This window comes from Simochromis diagramma, unplaced genomic scaffold (assembly GCF_900408965.1).
Source record: "Simochromis diagramma unplaced genomic scaffold, fSimDia1.1 OVJJ01000302.1, whole genome shotgun sequence".
Lineage (NCBI taxonomy): Eukaryota > Metazoa > Chordata > Actinopteri > Cichliformes > Cichlidae > Simochromis > Simochromis diagramma.
Window position 1 is genome coordinate 2472515 of NW_024386792.1, and position 22917 is coordinate 2495431.

Here is a 22917-nt window from a genome sequence, read left to right on the forward strand (position 1 = left end):
GCTATAAACGTTGCTTCTGACTATAACTGAATTAGAGGGCCCTTAGTTCTTAATGCAACAAACCAAATTTAAAAAAGGAAAAAAAAAAAAAAGCCATTTCAGGCAGAGACTGTTTTGTCTTGTCTAAATCCACCAACCAGGAAAAATAAAAGACTAGATGGGCAACAGCTCAGCTCATTACATTATTACATCCTGTCACACTTTCATGAGCACAAGCCTTCCATCCATAGATGCAGACCTCCTCCTGCAGAATAATACAGCTCAGCATTTCAGAGAAGGCAGACATCCTGAACTGGACAATTCATGCTCAAACAATCTGCATGAATAAACTAAAACAGGCCAGAGAAACAATATTTCTGTATGACTGGGTGAACTGTGCCTTTGATCTATTTTTTTTTCTCTCCAATAAATCCACTTCATGTTTTTTAGTCGGCTAAGTAGATATTTATGTTACTAACCAGTTGAAGTGGCATACCTTATATTTACCTACATTCACCGACCACTTTATAAAGTGATATATACATACATATTTTTAGATATAATTATATTTGTTCAGTAAACTATCTAGGTGACAGTTCGTTCAAATTTAGTGGTATCAAGAAGAAGAGCAAACAATCAATGAGCAGTAATGGAGATTTATCGTTATGATATATGTAGTAACCACATGACAAAACCATGTTTGAAAGTTCCAGCATTTTATTAATTAAAACTTATTACTGTAGCCAACATTTTAAATACATGGAAAGACTAACCATTAACTGAAACAGTATATAAAGAGGAGTGTGAAGGGACAGAAGCTTAGTTGGAGCTTAAAGGTGTGTTCAAGCTAAAGAAACATTTAGCTGAAGTCAGCTGTCATCTCTTTGTAAATAGGAACCAACTTCAGAAAAGGTGAGATGTACAGTAACAGTAAGGCCAGAGCAAGACAAATAAAACATTAAAAACAAACAAACAAACAAAAAAAACCCAAAACATCACAACTGATATCGAACCGATCCCAGAACCATGGGAGAAAAAAAAAAAAATCTAAGGCGGATCTGAACAGGAGCATCAGCACTATAGCGATTCAAGCAGAGGATTAACTGTTGTGATCCAGAGCATAGAAGAAAATTCTCCGCTCCAGATTATCCATAAATCACATTAAATATTCAGGGATAAAATTAACCCAAAAGTGTTGTTGTATAGGAGTACAAGTCTTAGTATTATCTGTTGCACATGTGTTTGTTAGAGAGTCACAAATGATTTGCAACTTTAAACTATCAGATTAAGAGTTAACAATCCTACAACCAGAACAGGTTTTAGGGTTTTATAGTGTTGCTAAAAAACAAACAAACAAAACATCTGTATAATTCTTTAAGCATCCTGGGCAGCAGCGGTTTCTGAAAAATAAAAGAGCAAAAAAAAAAAGGGTACAATTTACTGTCACAAAATAAAAGCTTCACAGTTTGTTTATGTATCGACTTAAAAGCTGCTCGGGTCTGTGGATGTCTGCTGAGAGACGGCGGCTTTGCTTTTGGCGAAATGTGTGACATCCGCACAAACAAAACTGCGATCTTGACTGACAGAGACTGTAATCCATACCTGGTTCCTTCAGTGCCTGCGCGTTTCCCACCAGCCCAGTCAGCAATTCAGTGTTCCCGTTGAGGATCTCTACCGACAGGTTGTTATTCTGCTGCTCCTCCACGATCCTCTTCTGCAGCTCCTCCTGATGTTTACAGCACACAGACACATTGTACAATCAGCCACCTTTTGCCACGGGGGTGGGGGTCATGCCTCGGCTTTTAAAATGCTTGCAGTTTGAATTTTAACTGAGCGTTTTTTTTGTTTGTTTTTTTTACTGTTAGTCTTTACGCACCTCACACATGACTGTGAGCTGTAGCGGTAAGTCGTCCACCTTAACAAAGTCGTCCTCATCAGACTTTTGGCTCGCGTTACCAGATCCCACCTCCTGAGCATAGACCCAGAAAAAAAAAAAAAAAAAAAAAAGCAGCAAATTAAGGTTCGACATTATTTCTACAACAGGAAGGGGAAAAAAGTCACATATAGGTCATATTTGGACTTACATCCACGCTGATCATGACGGGCGAGTCTGTGTCTGGGCTGCTTGTGGTCGTTGCCTCCTTGGTGACATCCTGACCTTGGTACATGGTGGACTCCCTCTCTGAGGCAACAGCAGAAGCCCCAGCTTTGCTCTCCTCCTCGGGGCTCTGGCACTCCACCCTCTCATGCTCCTCCACTCCAGAATCCACAGTCTCAACTGACCTCACGATTTCTGCAAGACAAAGTTTGTGAGTGTGCAAAGAGAGCCCTAAAATATTCCTGACAAGTTTACTATCGCACACTGGCCGGGATCGAATTCCGTTGCTGAATACATAGAAAAAGCCTCACCGTCGTCATTCTCCGAACTCCTCTGTTCAGTTCTTATCTCTTCGGCTTCGCTGGCTGCTGTACCCTGGAGTACAACACAATTACACAGTCAGACTAAGAAGAAGCTGCTTAATAATGTAAGCTACAGCTGTTGCACACATCTCCATGGCTGACCGTGGCTGTGCTCTCCTGCTCCGCCTGTCCGTCTGCAGAAGCCTGTAAGGATGTTTGGACGTCTACAGGTCCTGCTTCAAACTCCTCGATTTCCTCCTCTTCGTTCTCATCCTCCCCACTGCCATAGTTAGTCAGCGCCTGCGTCTCTGCTTTGGAGAGACCTGAAAAGCAAAAAAAAAAGTGAAAATGAAACGGCAAAGTGGTCGGGGTGCAGGTTTAAGTGAGCAGCGATTCTCTGTTTTGATGCCATTTTCCATGTCGTTTTTACTGTTTGTTCTTGAATAAAGGCGTAAAATCCCAAAAGTATGTGCTTAAAAAAAACCTTTAAAAAGAAAAAAAGATAATGACCTTTGGGTTTAAAACTGTAAGAACATTTGAAGATTCAAAAACATTTAAACGCAATAAATTATGATTACAGATAAAGAGTAATTGAAATATTTGCACTATTTCAAGGGCACCAATCACACTGCAGATACCTTTTATTATTCTGTACTCAGGGTCAGATATCTTTCAACTTGTATGCCTTTTACGGAAGCAGCCTTTCAGATCTACTAAACAGCAGCTCATTTAACATGCAGCCTCTGTTTACCTGTTAGAGACGTGGCTGCGATTAAAGTTTTTTAGAATAATGGTGTTTATTGAGCAGCTTTGTAATTGCAGAAAACACGGCATCAGAATTAGACACCTGCACTGAAACGACTCCACTTCAGCCAGCGAGCAGAGACACTCAATTTTCCAGAGATGTGCTCCCCCCTCTGGTTTGTACCACACTGCATGATAATGAGCACACATACACCTAAAAGGTAAACTACTACTTGAAGATCAAAGAAGACCAAGAAGTGCTGACTCTCGTGGTCAGTTACCTGACCTCAAACTCCACCTGTGGGTGGAAGAAAAGAAGGAGAAGAAAGCGGAACTTTCTTAACACGACAAGAAGATTTTCGGAGCATCGTCGGGTCATGCGGGGATAACTCAGGCCGTCACAGTTCGAGGGCTGCAGTTATTAAGTCAAAACTGAGGCGTGATCAGACATCACGAGAAAACGTTGCCAATTTTGTGTCATAAATACTACAAAACCGAGTAAAGAGCAAGAAAGTGAGGCTGAAAGAAACCTTTAATGTAAAGTTCCTATCAGAGTGGTTATCGACCATTTCAAATCACAGGATCATAATTTGAATGTTTTTTTTGTTTGCATTTTTAAATATTTAGACTCTTATCACCTCAGAAACAACCTGCCTGACAAGTAACATAATTTGCTGTTTGCAAATTAAAGCAAAGGGCTGAATTCTGTTTACTGAACATTTTTAGCTTGAGGACCTAAAGTTATTCACAAGAACCGCCTTTTCTTACTCCACTTTTCACTCACTGATTGACAGAGGCACTTCCCGTCCACCTTCTTCATCCTCATTATCCTCTTCAGCCTCCGAAGCCTCACTGCTCCTGCTGTTCTTCATCTGCGTCTGCAGGTAAAGCTCCTGGGAAGCAGAGGCACCTCCCTGCTCAGCCTCATCTTGGTCCTGGAAGACAGTGAGAGACATTGTTGTTACAAAGATTAATTACTGACAGTTTCACCCAATAAAACAGTCATCGGTGTGAAGATTACCTACCTTGTCTTCATCTGTGTATGCTGGAGAAAGAGATTTATCGCCGCCACCGGCTGTATTATTCTAATACAGAGGAATAAATAAACACAGCATTAAAATTAGGATCATTCAAGCTAACATTGCATTACAAATGCTTGGAGAAAGAAAACAAAAGATGTAACCTTCTGACTGTGTTTGGCTTTACTATGCTGCTCAGCCCTGTTCTTATTTTTGTGTTTGGCTGCCAAAGCGGTGCCGCTGCTGTTGTCCAAATCCTGCATGAGCCTGAAGAAGGCCAGTTCATTGAAGAGGATCTCTGAAATCTCCACGAGCAGGTCCTCCCCGCAATCCTTCAGAGTACGGCCGACAAATTTACTGAGAGAGTCCTGGAAGAAAAACAAAGAGCGAACCGTCAGACAGGCAACTTTTCATGTGATCCAGCTGCGCTTGTTGAGGCAAATTTAGAGCAAGGCTGGCATCGGTCCTACCTGCAGTATGCCTCCCAGCTGTCTGTGGAAAAAACGGACAAACTCTTTGCTCTCGTCGTTTTGCTGGGTGAGAGTGAGGACCATGCGCCGGACAGAAGTCAAGAGCTGGACGGAGCACACCTCGTCCATGTTCTCCTGTGAGAAGAAAGACGGACAGTGACGAGTCATTTTAGTCTTCAGTAACTGCTCAGAAGCACGAACTTTACTGACAACCGAACGCACATTAGAGCAGTGTGTGGACAGCTATCATTCTCATTTCCAACTCCATATTTTATTCTTGGACTTTGCATGAGTCACAGTTGAAATTAATCCCTGTTTCTCTTATATTTGGTGCAAACCCTCAGTTCAGCCTTTGTGCTCAATGCTATACACCTGAAAGACACACCTTATTAAAGACTGGAAAAACAAGAAAATCTGAAACTGAGGGTTTAGAGCTTCTTTCTTGCAACCATGTACATTTTTGAAAACTGGGAAGAGTTTAATATAATCATCTGACATTTCAAAAGTATATAGGACAGAAAATATTGAAAAGGTTAATAGGTGCCACTTAAAGGCTAATTTGTTCAATACACATTTAGTTGAAAGTTTAATAAGCAATTACTAATAAACCACAATGTGTTTTGCTTCTGTTAAGCACAGAAAATTCACGTCACTTGAATATTAGCAAAAAACCACAACTCGATTTCACTGTCTGTGGTTTATCCTACCTTAAGGAAGGGAATGACTTCTGTCATGATGGCTTTGATCTGACGATCCAACTGCTGGGTGTCGATCTGAGGGCAGTGCACTTCGCCTCCTGCAGCTCCTGATCACAGAGAAATATATATATTAATTCAAAACGCCATCTATTTATAATAAACAGCCATAAGAAAGACCACAATCAGCCAGCCACAGGCCTTCGTTGTACACATGCAGGGTCTTGTGATTAGGTACCTTCGAGGTGCTCAGCAGGGTTAGCAGAAGGACGTTCAGCATTTGAGACGTCAGAAGTGCCTGCACCTGCAGTGCTGGCGCTGCAGGGGTTAAACTCAGCTTTAAGCTTCATGCGCTCATATTCCCTAATCCTTGCCAGAGCTTTATCTAAATGAATCACCGTGTTGCCTGTCAGAGCCGCACAGACAGGAGAGGGAAAAGAGGAAAAAAGGGGGGGACACACCAAACATTTTACAATCAGTGAAGCAAGAGAAAAAGAACAGAATAAGATTTTTTTTGTATCTGTAAACAGGTTTACACCATGGGATCAAACAATGTATGGCAGCCTTGCTCTCAAGTTATGATAGCAGGCCAACAAGTCAAAGTTTTACATTGCCAAAAAGTCCTGTTGTTTACTTATTGATCCTGACGTGTAAACTGATTGGTTTACCAAAACCAGCACTAACAAGCCCAGCGGGGAAAAAAAGCAAGAGGAGGTACCAGATTCAAGGCAGAAGGAAAAACGTTTCAGATGAATACCTCCAAGTGGAACTTTAAAAAAAGAAATTTTCCCCAAATACATTTATATATACCCAGGTCATCATTAGCAAAAGGTTCCAGGTTGGAGGAGGTTGACATGGTGCTGTCGTTGTCCACAGATTCTGCATCATCCCTCTTCTTCATTGTGTCTTGCGTGATCCTCAGATTTTTCTCCACCACCTCCTGAAAAAAAAATTCAGATTTGAGGCACATACGCTGTGGTCGCCATTTTTTTAGCATGGAAAATTAGACATTTCATCCATCACTCCTGAACGAAGCCATTATTTAGACAGACAAAAGCCTTGGCTCCCAATTAGTACAACTCTGGGGACCCTGGAGAAGAACAAAGACCACATGTCTGATCTGGCAACAGACGCACAGGCAGAACAGGGTCATTTTTTTCCCCCTTTCTCTTTTTCCTTTTTTGAAAAAATACTTCTGACGCGTGCCGTCAAGTTAAACTCAAAGACAATGAAGATCGGGGAGGGAAAATTAAAGTCAGAAAATAAAGAGGGACATGGAATAATGAAAGGAGACAAGACGAGGTGGGATGAAAGGAGATGAGGCCGAGAGAGAAATTAAAGAAAGGTATAATGAAATGTAAGAAAGAAAGCGAAGGGGAAGGATGACAATGAGGGATGAAAGGCTTCAGAAGGACCAAAGCGACATGGAAGCAAGCGAAAGGAGGGGGGGAGAAAAAAAAAAAAGAAGTGTGAGAATGCCATGCTGGGAAGCAATAATGTTTCTCTTACTGCATCACTGGTAGTCAGGCTCTCGCTGGGTGTGAGCTCAGACTGAGAGCCGGCAGCCCAAACTGCAGGACCAAGACGGGGCATCTGGTCTTCGGTTGCGCTCCTCTCGGCTAGATGCCTGCTTACTATGTCCTGTAAGAAACACACAGAGAGGGTATCATAACTGTCAGATCAAGTGTTTCAGTGTCTCTATCTGCCCATGTCATGTCACAGACATATAAACATTACAGTGCATGCAAAGACACAAGCTAGAGAGAGTCCATGAAAAAGGAAGCCCATCAGCAAAAACAAAAACTGAAGCACTAACAAACACACACACAACCCTAAGTTAACATCCCACCCGGCATGATTTCTTTATCTTCTTGTCCACCATTGCTACTGTTTTGTGTGCATATGTCACTGTACCTGCCATGGCAAAGAGCTACAGCGCTGAACTAGACAGCAGTCAGGAAAAAGAGAGGAAGACATCCCAAATTCCAGTAAAAATAAAAAATATTCACCCCTCACCTTCATTTTAGTTAATATTGTAATCTTGCTCAATTGACAGGATACATTTAACCAACTTCATGCAACTCTTGAACTTAACTTCCTTTTATGCATGTGGCTAGAGACTGGCCACAAAGTCAAACAATGTTAGTTCCACTTCAAAGAAAATTTCACTAACCCTGGCTACCAGCAGCTAACACAGACTTACTGCATCAAAACAGCAATGCTTACTTACAGAAAAATTCAGGATCTCCTCACAAATCGCCTCAGTATCACTTATCTGACAGAAGTGAGCTTCACTGGCTCATCGACTCATATCAGACTCCTTTCACAACAAGTTTTACAGCCTCCTCTAGAGTAAATAGACTTGGACACATGCTGGCAGCTAAGGTCAACCACAGACTGACAGCCTAGACTCACTATACATGAATTATTACAGTGAAAAAAAAAAAAGTTTTATTTCCATTATTTCAGTTTCATAATCATCAGAAGCCAAAATCACATGATTAAAATTTGATCAATCTACCTAGTGGAAATGCAGCCAGATATAGCTCTAAAAAACAAACAAACAAAAAAATAATAATTTTGAAAAATAAAACATAAAAAATATGATCTGTAGCCATCGTCAGCTGTAGCTCTAGTCTCAACAAAAAGCAGAGATACTTTCAAACCTCTTTCAAAGAGGTGTTTCCAGATATTTTCAGACGATTGTAAAAATCAAGTCAGTGATCAAAGTTATCTTTAATACTTCACAGACTGTATTTACAGATGTTAAGTGCCACATTCTCACACCGAATCCTCTTTCCAGCCAGATGGGGGAGAAAAAAAAAAAAAAAAAAAAAAAAATCAACCCAAAAATCTTATTATGTGAACCCAGGACATTGGATTTAAACAGCAGTTGAAAATGTTCTGAAAATTTTGAGGCTACCTGTAGGGAATACAGTGCCCTCTGGCGCAAGTAGTCTGTGTTGAGCAGCTGCAGTTCGTGGAAGAGCTCAATGAGAAAGTGTGGCCGGGACTCATTCTGGGATATCAAAGTAGCTACTTCAGAGTAAATGGTCTCCCTCAGCGTTTCAAACAGTGAGAAGTCACTGCTTGCATCTGAAATTTAAAGATGTGACACCATTACAGACAGATATTTGCAAACTGCCACAAACAACAGAAAATACCATACAAAAAACTACTGACTATTTTCACAGCTAAAGATTTATCCTGCACACATCTTTAGTTAAGCCAAAATGGAGAAGAAAACAAAAGAGCCCATGCATGGGATAGTTAAGTAATGCTAAGATCTGCATGGTGACTTTACCTGGTGCTTCAGTGCATGCAATTCTGTTAGAGAGGAAGGGTGTTCTCCAAGCATAGGCTGTGAGTAAGATAAATTAAAATTGACAAAAAAAGGAAATTAACCCAAAATTAAAATGAAATCTGTGGTCATGAAGAATGTGCCAAGTCAATTACATATATATATTAAAATAAAAAGACAGGGTGTTATTATGAAAGAAAAAGAATAAACATTCTACAATAAAATAATGTGGATCATAAATAAAAGAAAACACACACACACACAGAAATAACAGAGGGAAAGGAGGGTGCATTGATTTTACTACAAGCAGCTTCAGCCATACCAGAGGAGAGGTCGTTCCGTTTGCTCCCAAGCTTAGCCTTGCTGTCCAGCTTTTCTTGAGTAAGTTTGTCTAAAAGACTCTGATTGTGCCCCTTCTGGTGGCACGTGTCTGCCCTCTCCTGGACAGAGTCTGCAGTGCTGCCAACACTGTCGCTCTCATGACCTGAGGGAGCCACCAACAAATGAAAAGACACATACTGATAATGTTTCTCATATCAATAATTTGACACTTAGGTAAGGAAATGCAGAAAAATGCCCCTGAAGATAAACTCACAATACAATGGAACTGAATTCAACAGCTTTTAAAAGGAGCTTCCTGCATAAAATATTCAATTGGCCTCTCAGCAGGGTGCAGCATTCCACTTTTAATACCTTCACTGTTCTTGCCCTGCCCTTTGCTCCTCCTGCGGCGGCTCTTGGGAGTCTTGCTTCGGGAGGCCAGGTTGGCTTGTGCGGAGGCCTTGCGCCCGGTTTTAAAAGTCTTTGTGATGGTGGTGGGATCGACCGGCTCGGGCATGCTGCTTAAGCTTTCCTGCGACCCCTTGTCAAAGTCACGATGTCTTGATTGCCGGTTGGCAAAAATGGGAGAGGAGGAGGGAGACTCTCGGGCCTCAGCGTTAGACAGTTGATGGCGAGTGATATTGTTTGAGTAGGAGGTGTTAAGCCAACCTGCCGCCCTAAGGCAGGGAAAAAAAGAAGGTATTGATAATAATGTTCCATAAAGAAACACAAATGAGTTTTCAGGCAACATTGATTGACATACCCTCTCTCTGTAGAAGTGTTAAGAGGAGAACGCTGCAGCGGTGGAGGGAAACTCATGTATTCTGTTTTGATTGAAGTGTTGGGATCTGACTGCTGCTTCTGATGTTCAGGAGTAGCCTGACCTACTGCACCTTGAGGAAAGTCACTCATGGAACCAGGGAACAGGGGATATAAATTAAAGCCTTCAGAAAGAAAGAAAAAAAAAAAAACCCAACTTAGATTAAGATGGCAATTAAGCAATTAAGCCATTACAGTGAGATTTTTTACATTTCACACCTACTGAAGGTCCCCTTTGAATATATTAACCATTTCTAAATCAAATGCACAGATTGAAAATGTGTATTCACACCAATAATAACATTTTTTCAATAGTGTTTATGCCAGAGCAGTCACTGGAGGTTATACCTTTAATTTTAGAGTGGAAAATAGGATTTCTGGCCAAGTGTAAAATTTGGCTTTTATAGTACATCATAACCAATAATTCTGGTTAAAAAGTGAAAATCCTTGTGCAAACTTGGCCCCTTCACTGTCCACTTTAAAAACACGTCTTGAAACCCATTTTTCCTCCTTGGCATATGACACAGTATGACCCTGATTTTATTGTTTTAAATGTAATTCTAATTATCATTTTATACTTTTTTTTTTTTTTTGCTATTTGTGCTAATTTTTTTATTTTAAATGTCATTTTAATTATCATCTTATTTTTATTTATTTATTTTTACTTGTTAAGTGTATCATTTCTGGCATGTCAAGTGTACAGCACTTTGTGTTCAGCTGGCAGTTGTTCTGAAAGTGCTATATAAATAACTTGCTTCCTTACTTGCTTGCAAACTTCCTCTCTTTTGAGACTCAAAAATATTTGCCCTGTCTGTCATTTCTATTACACAAAAATTCAAAAATTATTTAGAGAGAATTAAACCCAAAAGCTGATAAATTTGCATATCATACTGGGTGGAAATGGGGATGTCATGTTGTTGGCTGAAGGATGCAGGGTAGAGGAGAAGGGGAGGAAGAAACCAGGAGAGGCTGGAGGGCCGGAGCTGGATTCCTGGGATGATCCCTGCTTCTGGGTTTGCCAACCTGCTGATGAAGAGGAAGGCATAGGCTGCTGCTGCTGGTGAAGAAGGTCATTGAGGACCTGCTTTAGTCTGAAAGAAAAGTGACATCATGTAGTTTCTGTACTTCTTAGACAAAGTGAAAAATACATATTGAAGTTGCTGTTTTCACCTCTGGATATTGTTCTGTTGCCAGGCCAGCTGGGTGTAGCACTGGTGTAACTGGTGCATGATGAGCTGAACCTGTGGTGATGACAGGTTGTTGGGCAACATGCTGTACTGACCCGTCAGCAGAGTTTGTAGCATGTATGATAGTGTCTGTGGAAACAGGTGAGACACAAAAAAGAATGCTTTTCACTTGTTGACAGCGGTTTTAATCCAAACACTGGACACAAACTTCAACCAAAGAGCATTTCAGCATCTGTGCATGCATGTGCTGAGTGCACTAACCTGCTGGTCCTGCAGGAGTGTCTGACACATGCTGGTGCTGTAGTCCAACTGTCTCTGTAGCTGGTTGACCTGTTCCTGCCAGTGATGCGAGCCCTCGGTGAAGGAGAGCTCCGAGGCCCAGCGCAGGTTCTCTTGTCGCCGTGTGCCCCCCTGCTGGCTTCCAGACTGGTTCAAACTTCTTGACTGCTGCTTGGCCTTAGTCTTGTTATGAAGAAGCCCACCACTGTCACTGGAAAAGGCTGCCGGAGGCTTCAGATTGCTGCAGACACAAACAAAAAAAAGCATATAAATTTGTAAATTATTGATCACTACACAGTGACATAAATCCTTCTTTTGCCACTTTGTCTGACCTTCCTTGATTCTTCCTGTTACTGTAGGAGCACAGGTTCCTGCTTGGTGAGTAGAGATGAATGTCATCATCAGAGGTGCTATCTGTACATTCTTCCTGCTCTTCTTCTTCCTCTGCGCCCATCTCCGAGCGATATTCCTCCTCATCATCGTCGTCATCATCATCGTCATCATCCAGGTGGCATGGAGAGGAACCCCAGGTGGCCATTGTTCTAATAACAAATCATGAACAATGGTTCAAAACGTTTGTGAAACAATGACAAATGACAACCTAGCAGAGGAAATGCTCTGCATCCGAAAAAGAGAGCATGTGTTACACACTTTCGCTGCTATTCATCTTCAAAAAAATTATTATCTCATGAGACAGACCCCCTAGAACAGAATCTCTCCTACCTTTCATCCCTGCTGACAGGCTGCGAGGGTGTAGCGATGCCCTCTTGATCTTCAATCTGGCAGGCAGAGTCTCCGAGACCACTACGCCTCTGGTGTTCAGCCATCAATGACTCTAAGTGCTTTCTTCGCTGTCTCAGTTCTTCGCGCAAAATTTGATGGCGACGCATTTCTGACCAAAGCTGCCATTTCAAAGCAAGAACAGAAACGATCAGTGGATGTGGATTATTCTCAAAGTGTAAAGTGTGTTCGATATATCAGAAGAGTTGGTTTAAATAAGTTAGCTAGCAGGTGTTTTGTCGTCTATGGTGGAGTCTGTCACCTCATTGTCAGTGACTGAAGAAGTAGCTGCTTCTGGGGCCGTGGCTTTGAGTACGGCTGAGTTTGTTTTGGCTCCAGACGATGGAGGAGCCGGGGTGGGTGCGGGAGTGGAAACTGCAAGTGGAACCTTCCTCAGCAAACCCTGCTGACTCACCGTGCTGGACACAGATGACTGGAAGGAAAACCAGCAGAAATACTGTTTACATCTGAAAACAGCTCGTAACACCTGACTTATAAGCACAATGGCAACATGACATGGCCAACTGTGTTGGAATAAAATCTGTGGTTACAGTTACACTGGATTAAAATTCAATTTGTCATATAACAAAGCAAAAAAAAAAAAAAAAAAAAAAAGACTTCAGAAGTATGAGTATAAACAAGAGATCAATGTTTTAATGTTACAAACTTTATCTACTAACCTTATGTTATGTACATTTTTCTTACAGTGAGTTATTTTTAGAAATTTCAAGTCTGTTTGTGCCATTGGTTGGCTTTGCCATAACTGAGCTGCCTCCAGTCACTTGTGTGTAAACAACAACACAGGTGGACATGAACTGAATCCACAAAATTCAATTTCAAGTACTAAGAATCAGAAATAAAAAGCATTACTTATTACATTCTTAAAGCATTAACATGTCAGTTTTTATACACTGAGACTGTTCCCTTTGCCACCAGTCCTACATATAGCTGCATGTATGTATATTAATATGAGTCAAGTACCTGAAGGTCAGGGCAAGCCCACTGCAAGTCCTGGATCTTGCCTTGGATTTCAATGAGCTTCTGACGCTCTTCATGAAGCATCTTCAGCTCCTGCTTCTGCTGACGTAGCTTCTCCTCATACAGCTTTTCTCTGTCAGAAGAATAGGGTGGGACTGATGTGATGCAACTTCAAAGTCAAATAAAGGGTTTTCAAAAAGAACCTTTTTACAGTTCTGTACCTGGCTTTGCTGGAGAGGGTAATTTCTCTGGGACTCTGTTTTGATCCTGCTCCTAATGTCCCCGGCACAGAAGCCCTGGTGTTATTTGGCTGCTGGCGTAAAGCTTCATCCTCATTAGCTGTTGTTCCATCTGTGTCATCACTCTGGATACACACAGATTGGGTCAGTGCTTCTTCACTAAAATAGTCAGTCATTTATGATCTAAAGGAACAGTTCAACTGACTGCTTTAAATGTCTTTAAGAGTCTTTTCCTATTTTTCTTGCAGTTGCAGGTTTGTTTGTTTTTTCATTTTTGTTTTCTCATATTCCAACAAACTAATGTCTTATGTTTATTTAAAACATAAGTAAAAGTAATGGTTGTTGAATTTGTCTCCAATAATCCAAAACATTTCTACATGTCTACTCATGTCTAAGTACTCTTACTGAATTCCACCTAAAAGCTTTGGCACAGTATCAGTGGTTTGTCAGCTACAGCTGGTAGGGTTAGCATTTAAAGCTTGGAACACTCTGTAATCTGTTAAGTCGCTTCGTATTTCAATAGTGAACCTAAACATAAGTCCCATAAGTACCAATAAAGTGCATATAAGCAACAGATTCCTCAGTAGTGGGATAAAATGATTAATTTTACACACATTTACAGAATCAGAGCCTCATGATGGTTTACAGTGGTTGTTGCTGGGTTTATGTAATGACAGTTTAATCTGGAGTGTCTTTGCTGTTTACAGGTAGTTTGGATTGAAAAAAAATATATTTTTACTTTGTTAAGCTACACCCAACTCATGACCACAGAACTTTGAGCATTGTTCTCTCATCTTTCTCACCTGAACCATGGCCACCAGCTCCTGCAGCTGCCACAGTTTTTGCTTCGCAGTCTGTCGATGGACCTTCTGACCAAAACCAGCTTCATTCCCAAGGCTGCTCCTCCGACTAGACTCCGATGCCTCGCTGTCTGGAGCCACAGCCTGCGCCCCTCCCTCATTATCAAGACCATCTTCATCCTTCAACAAATTATAGGGGATGTCCCTGTTGTACTGGCAGTCTAAATCAAAGCAAAGTTACAGGAGTATCACTTACAGATCACAGAAAAACAAAACAAAACATTGGTCTGACTTTGACTTAAAGTGGCTGCTCAAGTCAAAGAAATAAAAAAATGAAGGTTAACATTATTTTATACAATGGTCAAAACACAGCAGAAGACAACACATATGATGAGTTTCTCATACATAAGATTTTATTTGGGCATGCCACCAGGTATTTTAACAGACTCTCACGAATGTTTGGTGCCTAATTGCCTAAAATCCTGCCTTTAGTCTACAGGAAGGATTTTTCAAGATTTGACATGGGTAGTCAAACAAGTGGCAGACTTTCACACCAGCATTACAAACTTACTCTCAGACTGTACTACAGTCTGAGAGAATTGTTGGTGAGCAATTTTTACAATTTTTTCCTGCAGCAGTTTAGCAGCAGTCAACCTTGTTGCTTTTATTTTGAAAGTTTAAACCCCAAATGGTAGATAGCCCCGCAAGTCCTTCCCATGTCATATTTTCCCTACTGGCTAGCTCAATCTGTTATGTAATTCAGGTGCCGTACTCCAACTACACCGTCTCGGACTGAAACTAAAATTAAAAAATTAAGTGCAGTATAAGCTTATATAAGCCTATTATGACTAACTCTGTTATTCAACTCACATATTCTTATTTATAAAATAACACTAACACCATCAAGTGTGTGTCAGTCTGTGCAGTGTGTACCTATAGTTGAGGGGATGTTGAGGCTTCGAAGGTTTGCTGCTGACCGGTTGTTGATCTCACATTCAGTGTTGAGCCTGCCGTCCCGGTTGTTTGTGGCGCCACTCCTGGGGCTGCGCCTGTTGGTCAGGCTGTTCAGGTCTGCCCAGTTCCCACCGCGCTGTGGGTTCCTAAACAGATAAGGCGCAGTGACCGTTGCGGTGTAGAATTACTTACACACAATCACCTAATTACTAATGCTATCATATTGCAACTTGGAACCAGTGATAATAATAACCATTTTAACAAAAGATACTGAACTTGTTAACAAAGATTAAGAAATTCAAAAAACATTTTATTCATTAAGTTACCCACCTGATGTTAGTTACAGGCTGGCGGTTCTCCTGCTCAGAGTCAAACATGGCCTCAAACATCGAGCCATCCTCCGTCTCATCTTCCTCGTCCTCCTCCTCATCATCGTCGTCTTTCACGTTTTCATTTACTGCATCTACCATCATATCAGAAGTCTGCTCGTAGTACTGGACCAACTCTCGCAGTTCATTCAAGCGCTTGTGGACCTCCTTCAGCTTCCTGCAGGAAGTGAATGAAATGTGAGTATATGCTAGGTTTAATCATTCAGAAATCATTCAAAAGTTACAGGCCAGGAAAATATTTTCACATTTCTCTTCCTTTTCAAAGGCTAAAGTATAGAAAAAAGAAAATAAAGACTGCCATAAACAAGGAGGTCTAGTGTCTTGTTCAAGAGCACTTTAGAAAAGGATGAAACTTGTCAACAGGAGGCCGTGTAGAAGGTTTTGTGACGTCAATGTTATACTATATCCCCACTCCCTGTACAGCAACCTGCTGTTGATATTTGACCTGCCTATTCAAGCTGTGTCTTTGTTTGCGTACGCACCTGAGCTTATCTGCTGAGTTGGAGCTGTCCTGCTGTTGTGTAATTGAAGGATGAAAGGAAGTTGAGGCTGAGGCCCCAGAGGTCAGAGTGGATGGAAACTCTGAAGATCCCCCCATACTCAGACTGTACTGTGCTGACAAGCCGCGACCTGAGTGAATCCACACGCAATTCATCGACAACTTTAGAAGAATAAAAGCCATGTAATGGTTGAAAAGAATGCTTTAAAAATACTCATACGTGAGTTATTATTGAGTGTCTGGTCTCTGAGTGAATGCAGCTCCTGCAGGATCTTGTCCATGGTCTGCTTTTTGTCTTGGAGTTCCTGGAGTTTGGTGAGTTTGGCGCTGGCAGCTGTTGCTCCAGTGTCTAGACCAGTGTGTGGGCCAGAGGCAGAGTGGAGGAGCGGCCTGTGTTGAGGGGGGCCAACAGGCTGCGGAGTCCTAGACCAGCACACCTCTCTGGAGAGGGAAAGACTCTCTGCCTGACGCCGGTTATCTGGCACCGCTTTAGTCTACAGGGAGGATTTTTCAAGATTTGATATGGGTTGTCAAACGAGTGGCAGACTAACACCATTCACACCAGCATTACAGATTTACTCCCAGACCGTACTAAACAAATAGTCTGACATGACTGGCTCTGATGGAACTGATATGAATCTAATGTAAATCTAAAGTCTGTAGACTGATGGCTCAAAGAGAGGGGATAAAATTATATGATTTATGGACATGCAAGAGTAGATTTACAGTTTCTACCATACCTGAGAGTCATGAAGCTGGTTGTGGAACCGCTGGATCAAATCGTTTAACTCATCATTGAGTTCTGAGGTGATGCTCAGACCAGAAACGCTGCCTGTGGTTTCTGTGACAACTAATAACAACAAAGAAATTAAGAAAAAGAAAAAAAAAAAGATTTATTTGTGTCAGTCACTGAATATAAATTTCAACTCTTAACACCTTTACCAGAGAATACTGATTAATGTTTGCAAATACATTAGCTCTGCTGAATAAATATTTCCTGAGAATATTCCATCTAAGATGTCAGGAATGCATAACCGACCATTTGTGAGACAAATCGTTTCTAATTTTTCCTCTGAGACTAATTTACACAATGATGTGATGTGAATGATCATTCTAACCCTACACACTAATAGTCTGTACACAGTGATTATGCCTGTCACTTTTTACTGTATATCTCACCGGTGTCTTCAATCACAGCGAGTGCCTGCTCTGCACTGTACTGCATGGCCATTAGAGCTTCCTGTCGGCCCTGCAGGGCCCTGAGCTGCTCCTGCTGCTCCAGCATCTTCTTCAGCAACTCGTGCTGCTTACGCAGATTCTCCAATTCTTCTTTCTGGTCAGCACGCATGGCTTCTGGCCTTCCTCCCTAACAATGCACACCCACAGACAGTCAGCATTATTGGCTTTACCAAAAGCCATGTTAACAATACTGTACTGCTACTGAACAAGAAGGTTAGAAGAAATAAATAAGACAAGATAAAAGCCAGAAGAGGGACAAAATTTAGTTTCCATTTTCTCATTACAGAACTCAAAGACAAAACAGAGTGTGTACGTACTGCACATATGCATATAACAGCTGTACATACTGTTGCATTTGAAGCATCTGAAGATCGAACTTCTGTGTTAAGAGAAGTGCTCTCTGCCACTGAACCTGAGCCAACTGCAGAGTCCAGCGTCCCCACATCATCTTCCTCATTCTCCTGTGCCTATAAAAGCAGCAGAGAGAACAATCAGTGATTGTAAAAAAGGATAAAAATCAAAAACTGGCATGCCTATATACTCCCTCTCGACTGCAATAGATGGTGATGATAATTAATTGGTAGACTACAAGGCTTAAGACTAAAATGTATCTTTCTAGAAATGTTAATTTCTCAGAGAAAATATTAAATAAAACTACACAAAAAATTAATAATAAAAAAATCAGAACAATAAAAAATGGTAGTTACAGTTTTTATAGCATATTATAGCTTAAAATATGATCAAACTATTTATTAAACAGTGTGTGGAATAGCCCAAAGACAACAACAAACTACTGTAGTTATGAAGAAGCCAAATTTGTAAAAGAAAGAAAGAAAATAAATAAATAAATAAATAAATAAGAAGAAGAATTTCCAAACGATGTTAAAAGCATGAAGCAGATTCTAAAAGATATACGGGTGGAGCTGGAGAAACAAATATCAAATTTACCAGCATTTTCTGCAGGAACCGTAAATAGGACTTCTCCTGCTCCTTGAGGTGGTCGATGAGATGAGAAAGACGCTCCACGTTGGCCGGCACGTCATTTTTTTCCACCAGGTCATCCCGCATGGAGCTGGCCTTACTGATATACTCGCGGATCTGTACCAATTTGCTCACCACCTGAGACCAAAGAAAGAGAGGAGGGTGGTGTAAGGGTGTGGGTTTCAGATTGAAAATAAAGAGTAGACTGAGAAAGACTGTAGGATAGGTGAGCAAGCATCTGTAAGGAAGGCTCAGACTGGGCTAAACAAGGGCAAGAAAGGGGGTTGGGCGGAAACACTGGGCACCGAGGGTGGCATATTTATAAAGTGCCCTAAATACAGCCTCGTTTCAGCTGCACTGGCTCTCCCTCACTTTCATCCTAGTTCTCGTTTCTCAGAGTTGAGTGCAGTAACACACGGACGACGACACATCTATGTATGGTTAGGTTATTTCACTTGCATAAAATATAAATATCAAGAAAAGATCAAAAATTTTCATTGCATCTCAGTCAAATTAACTATAAACACAAATGTGTGTGTTTTTGGTAAGTGCCATTTACCTGCAACACTTCAACAGTCCACACTCTGTCTTTGCTGGAGGTCTTGTACCTGCCCCATAAACTATCTATAATTGCTATTCACCACGGGTAGTTTTAAGAAGCTGGTTTTAGGCCTTGTTCCTTGCTTGCAAACATTTCTTTGCAGCATCTGAATGTTAATATTATATACCACAGATAACAATATAACCCCTTTTTTGCAATTATACATTGAGTAACATTCTTAAACTTTTAAAGTAGGCATTCATAGCAACTAAGCATCCACTCAGCCACTGCAAACTGATATTAACTTATTGTTAGATGTTCCAAAGTTTTTTTCGCTGAAGTTTTTCCAACTTATGAATTATTCAAATGATATTGATTGCATCCACTTCAAACATAGTGTTGCATTTAAAAATAACAAGCAAGTTAGCAGTTTCAATACTTCACATGTCATCTTTGTCCTGTTTTGATCAATACAAGGTTTCAATGATGTGCAAACATGTTTAACACACTGTTAAAGATTCAAGTTCCCAAATAGATCTCCTCTAACTGCTTTAAAAAGTCTTATTTTCCTCATAGCACCATAGGCTGGTCAGAGTTTTCAATCATTAAAATTCCCATCTACTTAATGGATTGATATGTCTGCAAACTGCTCTCCACTCAATCATCAAAACTCCAAGACATCAAGCGGACATCAAACAACAGATCAAATTAGTAACAACAAAACATTACCTGGCTGCTGTCTATTCTCGGCTCTCCTCTGCCATGTTCCCTGTGCGACGAGGGCAATCTGTCTGTGCTGCCATGACTGAGCCTCGGAGGTTCCTTCGTAGGAACGACAGGAGTTAATGTGTCTCTGAGTCCTTGGCTCTGCTTCTTAGTTTCCTTGGTGATCGCTGGAGTAGCCGGGGCAGAGGAGGAGGGGGGGAGCAGCTCCTTGCTTTTGTTAGTGTTTACATGCAGAGGTAGGAAGTTGTAGGGCTTCTTGTTCTCGACAGCTAACTGGCGCTGGTTGTTGGCAGCTGTGACGCGCCCCTGGGAGTCACTGCCGATGCTCCTCTGAGTAAGAAAAGTCATCACAAATCAGACAAATCACCACTCAAAGTTCTGGGTATTTTTTTATTTTTATTTCACAAACTGCAAGTGAAGTAAATGTTCAGAATTTTGTTTCTTTAAAGCAAACATCTGACAAAGGATAAATGAATATTGTAAAGGTATGTAATTTTATTTATATATTTATCTAACTGCCTTTTTTTTTTTTTTTTTTTTACTCTCCTCAACTTCTAGCTTTCTCCACTAATGAAGAGCCAAACAAATAGTTATATATTAACAATCTACTCTTTTGCTTTCTCCATTTACAATCCCCAAATTCATCTCTCACGCTTGTGTGCCGCTCTGTCATTCTGCCACCCACACTGGTGCAACAGAACAAGGTCAGTCAAACAACTCTGTATCAAACTATGAAAAATATTCTGCTATCACTTCCCGCAGCGACTGCTGAAGTGCCACAGCAGATTTAATCACTAACTTTTTAGTTTGACGGTATGATAAGTGTAGCCTGACAGATACTGGGACTTCTGAGATCATTACCATATAAATCAGTTAATAAACCTGATGTTTTAATGAATCTGACTACTGAATATTTTTGTTCCCAACCGGCAACAAAAGCAACCAAATTTTTTAAGTGAAACAAAGAAATGCGAAGGCTGGGACACCCGAAGCTGAAAAATAAACTGTCCCTGACTCTGGTAGCCAAGCTATAACATTTTTTTGTGTCATTTCCCAGCTGAAATTTATACCTATGATATGTTTGCAACCTGCTCTCATGAGCCAGTATGACTTGTAAGCCTTACTCCATTCCTGTGGCATGCATGTGCATTCCTGTAATTGTTTTTCCTAAAAGACAGCAGCCATATTCATCCAGTCACAGGAAACACTGTCAGATTATAAATTCTGTATTGTGTTACTGCACAACAGCTCTTTGAACAGAAATCAAAAGCAACAAATGAAGCCAGTCAACATTTTTATACAACACCACCACCTGAGACGGGACATAGGTGTCATATCACTAACAGTAAGCCATGCAAGCCACTTTTTAGTAATCTATCACAGTAATACCCATTAACAAAAAGCAAAGCATTTTACCTCATCCAGGTCTGTAAAATTGATCCTCTGCCGGAGTTTGTCTAGTTCAGCCTGGTCCGGTACAGACATTTGGGTCGTGTACTTCATATGGGGGAAGGAATGAGGAGTGCGTGCTCTCCTGCGACCTGCCCCAGGAGTGGACTCTGGCGAAATATCATTAGTGAGGCGGCTTTCCACCACCGCAGCTGACAGCTTTTTCTTGTTTTTCTCTGATGATCGGTTGGCTTTCTTCTGCTGTACACCCCAATCCTTAGGAAAGCACACACAAAAAACAACATTTGAGGTTAATTATTATTCAAGGTAAAATCAATGAAATTTATTTTAAAGAAGAGTGCAGTTTAACATAGTTCCAAAATGGACATGAAACTGATCAGAATCAGAATGAGAGAAGCTTTATTAATCCCGTAGGGAAATTGATTGACAATTAATTACATAATACTATCAAAACAAAACTAAAATACACAGTGTAAATAGCATACAAAAGAAAGTAGGATAGACGGCTATAAATGGGAGTTACCATAGCGTTTATATCACTTGGTAGAAAAAAAAGATAATGAGCTGTACTTCAAAAAGAGAAAAGTCCTTTATTGTCATTGTACATGTACAATGAAATTATGGGGCTTCTACCATTCTGACATTCAACATTGGGCCAGCCCTTACCATGTTGTTCAGCCTATCTTCAAGACTGCAATTGCTTACAGTCCAGTTGTGCAGCTCTTCTGCACTGTCATCAAAAGGTGTACCTCCAGTTGCCATGCTACCCTCCTACAGCTTGCTGAAATTCACAAAAATGGTCATGCTGGTCAGCACAGAAAAAGCACTCAAAATAAGTAAGCAAAAAAAGTAACACACAACTATATCAAAATGACACCCCGTGTGGTTAAGCAAACGCTTCTTAAAAGCTTGCTGTAATCCACAACAGAAAGACACCACACTGAACCACGGACTGAATTAAATCAATTTCTTCAATGACAGACAGGGCATTACGCATCTCATTAAAACGAACTTGACCTTGTTCATAATTTAACTTTATGACTAAGGTCACTTGGCTAATCATATTTAGCTATTAATAACAACGTACGGTTGATTAAACAGGCTCTGAATAAAACTTCATCAACGCTTCACATGATGGACAGTCACAGTTAACGGTAAAGCTAAATATGCATCAGTTCTTACCAACAGAGTTTAATTAGCGGCTTTATTTTAAAGCTCGAAAGCATCAGTACCTCTGCGCTGATCACATAAACGTGCCGTCTGTTTCGGTACCCTGTCTCTGAGCGCTAGCTACCGTTTGGTTATTGTATGTGGCCCGCTCGGATTCCCGGGGAAAGCTAAGCTATGACATACTCCCCCCAGCGCGCGGCGGCTTCTAGCGCGAGCTTCATTCCTGTACTCCGCAGGAGAATTTATAATATTACCAACAAGAAGTCCAGCGACGAGTATTGCAGCAGCTGGTGCTGGCTATAAACACAAACCCTAGTATCAGCGTACACATCATATTTGCTAAACTTCACTAGCACAACACTTGTGACCTAGTTCCGTCCCGCAATCGCCATGGCAACCCCGACTAACCCGTACCAGCTAACCCGGTGTTTAACGTTTACGCTGGTCTACAAAAGAATGAGAAAACTAGTGTTCCTAGCGAGTGGCTAAAGCTGTCAAGCTTGCCGATGGAGCTGGCTAGTACTAACCAGCTCTCAGGCTCGCTGTAGCAGCTGCTCGCAGTGCAGCTAACTTTAAATGTATCGGTAAAAGTTCGGTCTCACAAATATCTCGCATAACGACAGCTGAAATACACTTAAAAGCTGCAAATTCGGTCATTTATGTGGATAACTTAAGGTCTGAATAACTTCTGTGCCACCGCACATTAGCATCAACGTAGCTGTACCAAAACGTATCATGTTAAGTGATGGCTTTTGGTCATTTTGTTAGGACTGCACTTGCTAAGGTAGCTAGCTTACGTTCCAAGATAAGAAACGGTGGTGTCACCGTTCAGAGCCAGAAACGGACAGAGATGTTGTTGCCCGTCGTTGTTCTTCATATACGCCAGAAAGAGCTTCACAGATTCTCTCTTCGTCCGGTGAAATCCATTTAATTATCAGCAACGTTTCCGAGACGCACCAACTAATGGACGCGTCCCTAGCGTGACATATACACTCCC

General features: G+C 41.1%; 1 protein-coding gene across 7 annotated transcripts; it reads right to left on the reverse strand.

Annotated features, from left to right (window-relative positions):
• Positions 1 to 676: 676 nt before the first annotated feature.
• Positions 677 to 22899, reverse strand: pcm1 (pericentriolar material 1). 7 transcript variants are annotated; one of them, XM_040023770.1, is made up of 40 exons: positions 22746 to 22899; positions 21417 to 21531; positions 20757 to 21005; positions 19344 to 19670; positions 18041 to 18211; positions 17440 to 17559; positions 17033 to 17219; positions 16594 to 16703; positions 16074 to 16347; positions 15837 to 15984; positions 15296 to 15511; positions 14945 to 15111; positions 14015 to 14232; positions 13194 to 13336; positions 12976 to 13105; positions 12257 to 12427; positions 11938 to 12116; positions 11547 to 11756; positions 11197 to 11455; positions 10919 to 11064; positions 10640 to 10839; positions 9693 to 9873; positions 9302 to 9606; positions 8931 to 9092; positions 8612 to 8668; positions 8231 to 8403; positions 6817 to 6948; positions 6118 to 6247; positions 5546 to 5713; positions 5320 to 5417; positions 4613 to 4747; positions 4307 to 4510; positions 4149 to 4208; positions 3908 to 4058; positions 2542 to 2702; positions 2389 to 2452; positions 2064 to 2272; positions 1856 to 1948; positions 1582 to 1705; positions 677 to 1379 (listed from the first exon to the last, which is right to left on the reverse strand). In XM_040023770.1, the coding sequence occupies exons 2-40, from the start codon at positions 21510 to 21512 to the stop codon at positions 1354 to 1356; spliced, it is 6354 nt and encodes a 2117-aa protein (XP_039879704.1). In that variant the 5' UTR covers positions 21513 to 21531; positions 22746 to 22899; the 3' UTR covers positions 677 to 1353. The 7 variants fall into 7 exon arrangements, with proteins under 7 accessions (XP_039879704.1, XP_039879702.1, XP_039879703.1 ...); XM_040023768.1 differs by having other exon boundaries at positions 22718 to 22899; XM_040023769.1 differs by lacking the exon at positions 22746 to 22899 and adding an exon at positions 22175 to 22289.
• Between the last annotated feature and the right edge of the window lie 18 nt (positions 22900 to 22917).